Source organism: Malaclemys terrapin, chromosome 10 (genome assembly GCF_027887155.1).
Source record: "Malaclemys terrapin pileata isolate rMalTer1 chromosome 10, rMalTer1.hap1, whole genome shotgun sequence".
Lineage (NCBI taxonomy): Eukaryota > Metazoa > Chordata > Testudines > Emydidae > Malaclemys > Malaclemys terrapin.
Genome location: NC_071514.1, coordinates 19,081,943 through 19,087,942, shown reverse-complemented (window position 1 = coordinate 19,087,942; position 6,000 = coordinate 19,081,943). Strand labels below are relative to the sequence as shown.

General features: G+C 47.4%; 1 protein-coding gene across 5 annotated transcripts in view; it reads left to right on the top strand.

The window, feature by feature from the left end:
• Window positions 1-2,086: 2,086 nt before the first annotated feature.
• GABPB1 (GA binding protein transcription factor subunit beta 1) overlaps window positions 2,087-6,000 on the top strand; it is a 45,774-nt gene continuing 41,860 nt past the window's right edge. For 2 of the 5 annotated variants that reach the window (XM_054042613.1, XM_054042610.1), the window contains exon 1: window positions 2,279-2,390. Coding sequence is in view for 2 of the 5 variants with exons in the window: in XM_054042609.1 (XP_053898584.1) it covers window positions 3,461-3,566 (106 nt within the window). In the remaining 3 variants the exon portion in view is untranslated. Of the gene's footprint in view, window positions 2,152-2,278; window positions 2,391-3,040; window positions 3,567-6,000 lie in introns of those variants that run through there. The other 3 variants (XM_054042611.1, XM_054042609.1, XM_054042612.1) reach the window with 3 other exon arrangements.

The window sequence follows — 6,000 nt, the reverse complement described above, 5'->3', positions numbered from 1 at the left end:
GAAGGGGGTATCTCATGTTGCTTTGTAGTGACCTCTTCTGGCAGATGCCTGGAGCAGCATTTTGATGAGCTCTACAAAGACAAGCAACTGGGTCCTCTTTCATCAGAATGAGTGTCAACACAATGGAAGGCCTTTGAATGTGGTGGAGTAAAATGGGATTCATGGGGTTTTAAGATAAGTGTGGAGGACTCCGCAGGCAGGAAATGTGCAAGTCTGACAGTATGGTGTAGTGGTCTGAGCATAATATGCTTAGGCAAGGCCCTTGGGTTTTGTTTGCACATCTGCCAGTAAGGCAACTCCCTTGTTTTCTCTGTAATATAGTTCCTCATCTGTAAAATGGGGATACTAAACTGACCTACAGTATTTCACAGAGGCATAGTGAAGTTTAATTCATTAATGTTTCTGAGGTGATTTCAGATCTTTGGATGATGATGATTTGTACTTTTCCCTGAAGTGTCCGAGGCAATTTATAGGACAAAAGAAAGACTACTCTGAAAAATATTATTATAATTCCAATAAAAAGATGATCTTTTAACAAAGGAAATCTAGTTATTATTAATGGCTACAAAAATAACAAAAAATAAAGTGGCAAACACTTTTCACAAAATTATCACTCCATAGCTGACTTCTAAGGCAGGTCTACACTAGACCTATATTGGTATAACTATCATACTCAGGGGTGCGAAAAATCCATACCTCTAAGCAACATAGTTATACCAACCCAGCCCTACCGTGTAGACAGCACTATATTGATGGGAGAGCTGCTCCCATCAATATAGCTACCTCCTCTGAGGGAGGTGAATTAACTATGCTGACAGAAGCTCTCACATCAGCATAGGAGCATCTTCACTTAAGTGCTACAGAGACACAGCTGCATCAGTGCAGCTGTGCTGATGCAGCGTTTCAAGTGTAGACCTGACCTCAGGCCTCATCTTCAAAGGAAACCTGCACAATACCTTCAAAAGATGATCGTGGGAGCTTAAATTCATAGTTTTTCTAGCCACTATAAATCCTTAATAAAGACACTAGATTTATAGTTTATTACAACAACCTGTAACCCATTAATTCCCACTTTTTTGTTCTGATTTTATAGGTGTTAACAGGAGACTTCACCTTGAATGGTCTCTTATGTGTTAACTATTTATGCTTAATAATCTGTTCCACCTTCTATTTTGCTGTGACACGCTAAGTACCTTTATTCCAAACCTGAAGAGCTCTGTGTCGCTCAAAAGCTTTTCTCTCACCAACAGAAGTTGGTCCAATAAAAGATCACCCACTTCTCTCTCTCAAAAAAGCAACGTAACCCTGTGATTCAGGTATCTTTTGCTGGTAGCTATAGGGGCTAGGAACTGGTGCAATTGTGGTAGCAAGAGTTCAAGACTCAGAGTAGTTGGGGGTCACGGCTTGAAGGGCAGGAGATTTTGGGAGAAGCAGTTTGAGGACCTGGGGTGGAGGTCCAGCCGTCAGAGGGGAGAGCAGGACTGGCTCATTCTGGAGCGGAGGTGCGTGCGGTATGTTCACCGCTCAGGCGCTATCTTCACCGCACCTTCACCGGTGCGTTTTTACAGCCATACAGGGAACTCCCTGCAAACCCACGGGCGGACAAGGCCTCGCAGGCTTTGCTTAGACGGACTGAGCCTCGGCAAACCCCTCTGGGGCATAGCGTCGACAGCTACAGTGAGGTGCACACTACCCGCGCCCGGTGTGCGCGGCCACTCGTAGGGGGAGCTCTCCGGCTGTACCGAGGGCTGGCAACGCCGACCCCGCCTTAGTAGTTCTGTGGGCGGCGAATGCCCTCGGCCCACCAGACTCGCAGGGAGCCCCCTTCGTCGTTGTGCTTTTACAGGGGTTTTGCCCCCTCCCTGCCGCTGTCACCGCCCGCCTGGCCGGGGCCAGCTGAACCCACACCACACGCCTCTGCCCGTCCCAGCCAGGGCAGCATCCCCAGGGCCGGCGAGGCGGCTTCCCCTCCCCCCACTGCCGGCGGGAAGCAGCGCAGGCACGGAACATGGCGGGCGCTCAAGTCCCAACTCCCCCCCTTGCTCCCGAGCTCTGCGCATGCGCTGTAGGCTGCACAGAGGCCGTATCCCTCCGCCAAGCCCCCTTTTGTCGGGGATATTTGTGTAATAAGATAATCCCTGCACCCCAATGGTAAGTGCCATGTGCCCCTCAAAGCGCTGCCGCCTCGCCGGCCCGGGGTCCCCCTGTTTCAGCGCAGAGGGGGCGCACTGTGCTGACCTGAGCCGCCTCTCCCCTCCCGCCCGCTGTGTCCCTCCGCCAGGCGCAGCAGCGGGGACTTTTGTGTGGGGCTTTTGGGCGCCGTTGAGAGGCGGCCTTTGGCGCCCGTGGTTGTTGTTGTGGACGGCGGCGACGGCCGGGCAGGCAGCACGGTAAGGCCCCATCGCCGTGCCCCGTCTCTCCCCCACCCCCCCGGGCCGGCCAAGCTTTTCCAGGTCAGTCTGTGCCTTTGTAGGGCCCTGTTACCGGATGTGGAAGTTGATCTCTTCGCTGGTAAAAAATAATTCCACTTCCCCCGGAACCCGGCGCCGCGGCTCCCTCCGCAGCGCCCAGCCCAGCCAGGATTTCCTGTTGGGGAGAGCGGGCGGGCCGGCCGGCCTTCCGGGGACCCCGCCGCACGGGGCCGCACGGGGGGCGCCCGGAGGGCTGGGCGAGGGCAGGGCTCCGCGGGGTGGCTGGGCGGCGGTGGGTGTACGTATGAGGGGCGTGGGGGTGGGGTGGCTGCGATGTGTGAAGGGATGGGGAGACTGAGCTGGGGGGGAGGGGTCTGTGTGGCGAGGTGTATGTTGGATGTGTGTTGTGGGGGTGGGGAGGCTGCAGTGTGTGGAGGAATGGGGACTCTGAGCTGGGGGGAAGGGGTCTGTGTGGCGGGGTGTATGTTGGATATGTGTTGTGGGGGTGGGGAGGCTGCAGTGTGTGAAGGGATGAGGGGTTGCTGAGCACTGTGGGGGAGGTATAGGGTCTGTGGTGAGGTGCGTGTTGGATGTGGGGGGTGGGGAGGCCGTGGCGTGTGAAAGGATGGGGAGCTTTCTGAGCAGGGGGGAGGTGTAAAGGGTCTGTGATGGGGGGTGTGTTAGATGTCTGTTGTGGGGAGGCTCTGGTGTGAGAGGGAATGGAGGGGCTTGCTGATAACTGTGGTGGGGAGATAAGGGGTGTGTGTGGTGGGGTCTAGGTTGGCTGTGTGGCAGTTGGGAGGCTGTGGTATATGAGGGGATGAAGGGGCTTGCTGATAACTGTGTGGTGGGGTGCATGTTGGATGTGTGCCATGAGGGTGGGTAGGCTGTGGTGTGTGAGGGGATGGGGGGAGGCTCCCTGAGCAGTGGTGGGATGCAGATTGGATGTGTGCCAGGGGTATTGGGAGGCTGTGATCTGTGAGGGGATGAAGGGGCTTGCTTAACACTGTGGGTGGGTGAGTGGGTAGGTAAGGGTCTGTGTGGCAGAGATGCAAGTTGGATGTGTATCCAAGGGATGGGTGGGCCTGCATTACCACCTTCTCCGCCCAGTGCCAAGCACGTTGGCTCGGTTAACATTTGTGACCTGTGGTCCCGGTGAGTGTAGTGCGTGTAATAGTTGTCTCTAAAGCCCAGTTGTGTGTATGTTGCTGTGGCCCCATCTACTCGTCCTGTACAATGTTATAGCGAGAAGCAGGCTAGTGGGCAGGTGACAGGACTTCTCCAGTAGGTCAGCGGTGGACTTTTTCAAAGGGATTTTGTCTCCAGGGTCGCAGCATCACTCCATTCTTTTGCCCCCACTTTGGCAATCTGTGCGTTTCCTGCCTTGCTTTGGGCTGGCGTGCAGGTTACTATCGTTTGTATCTATTGTAGCTTGTTTAGAAGTATTTCAGGCCCAGAACTGCTTACATTTTACTGAGGATAAAATTACCCCATTTTGTAGTGTATCATTTTAAAATGCTTGTAATCTTTTTGGGATAAAAGGTATAATATACATGTAAAGTTATTCTCATAAGGTGCATTTGTTTGAACAGTTGTATTGCCTGTCACCTCTAAGAATCAAATTGGTTTACATGCTACCGGACCCCTGACAACAACCCCATTTCAAATCTAGGGCTGTTAACATTAAACCCAGACTAGGATTCTAAGAATTTTTATCTCTTAAATCAGTTTTAAATGATCTCTTATGCCCTCTACTAAAGTGTTTTTTGCTTGATCTAGTTGGGTGTAATCTGGAGCAAACAGTAGAGATTAGTCTTAAATTTACATGGATAGCTATGTAAAATGAACTTTGAAATAGTTCTCTGTTTTCACTTGTATTTAAAATTCAATGTACATATTAGGGATCTGAATTAGGATAAAAGCTGGTTTAAATAAAATGTGCAATTTAAAATAAAATCCATGTAAACTGAAATCACCTTCTTTCATTTAGAGTGTTAAGGATATATACAACACAAGTTCAATACCCAATATACTCCAAATCTAACTCTTGCTCCCTATCCAGTTTCCCTTATGCACTGTAATAAGCACAAGTCCAAAAGTAAGGCGTCAGAATCAGTTCTCAGTTAGTAGCACCTGGCCATCCATCATTCACATAAGCCAAGTATGCTCTTCCTGAAAATAGTTTGCCTTCCAGGATTTGGGCCTATCCACAGGCTAGTAACTGTGTCAAGGGTCCTCATTATAGATGTCTACATTAAGAAACTGTTTTCAACTGAAGTGGGGACAACACGTGTATCCTCAGTTTGTACTGCAGACCTGTTCTCTTCAAAGCTGTAGTACAGTTCAGGGGCATAGTTAAAACATAACTAGATCTTGGCTGTCAATACAAGATAGCATTTATTAGGGGAATAACGGTTGTAACATAGGTAAGAGCCAAGTGAATGCTTTCTGGCTCAAGGAAAAAAATATTTTCTATCATTCTGAATTGTACGATGGAGTCTTATTGATACATGGGCATATTTAAAATTAAAAGAGTGAGAGAACAAAACTACTGACAAAATTAAATACTTTGACCCGCCACATGACAGCAAGTATTTACTGTTCATATCACCTGTTCTCTGAGAGAGTAAACTTTTTCTGAAGCATATATCATGTTGAATTTTTGGTTAACTATCTAGAAACAGTGGTTAGCTACCAGTAGGAGCAGAAATGCTGCACTGTTAGAATAAAAGGCTGCCATGATAAAACATTTATGCATTAAAACGGTTTACTTCTGACAAACTGTATATTAAAATAAAATTTTAATTTTGTACTCTAGCTCAGATCTTTAATACCAACCTGCATACTTATGTTGATCCCATGATGATGTCTGGGAACTATAGAATAATCAGTGAGTTATGACGATTTACAAGGAAATAACCCAATTTGATGGATTGATTTCCTTAGAAATTATTGGATGCAGCATGTTAGATGATATATACATGTGAAAATAAAATTAATGCATCAGAAGTGTTCTTAAGCATTACCGTATGGAAACAAGTAGTTTAGCTTCTATGCAGGTACTAGTAAAACCATTTTTAGTTAAATGAAAGAAGGGTTTTCTTTTATTGGTGGTGATGGGGGCAATACCTTGCCCTGAATTCAACCATTGTGGTATTGTCTGTACTTGGAAAATCAAAAACAAGTTGATTTCGGTGACGATATTTTAACACTGATTAGATAATGAAATATAAAATGAGATGTTTGTATTTTATTTATTTAATTAATTTTTTGCCAACACATTTATATATCAATATATGTTAGGAATTTTCAGTGTTTTCTTTGACACCTCTCAGGGCATGTATACAAAATCTAATTGAAAAATCATTAGCCTGATTTTTCAGAGATGCCGAATAAGCTTCCATTGACTTCAGTGGGCGTTGCGGTGCCCAGCACCTCTGAAAATCAGGTCAGTAATTGTGCAGGCAGATTAGTTTTGAAGCAGCAAAAAGAAAAGGACTTTCTGAAGAATAAATAGAAGTGGCTGGGAGAAGTAGCGGGCCTTACATGTGTTCCAAAGCACGATTCTCTTGGTCTTTATTAGACCAGT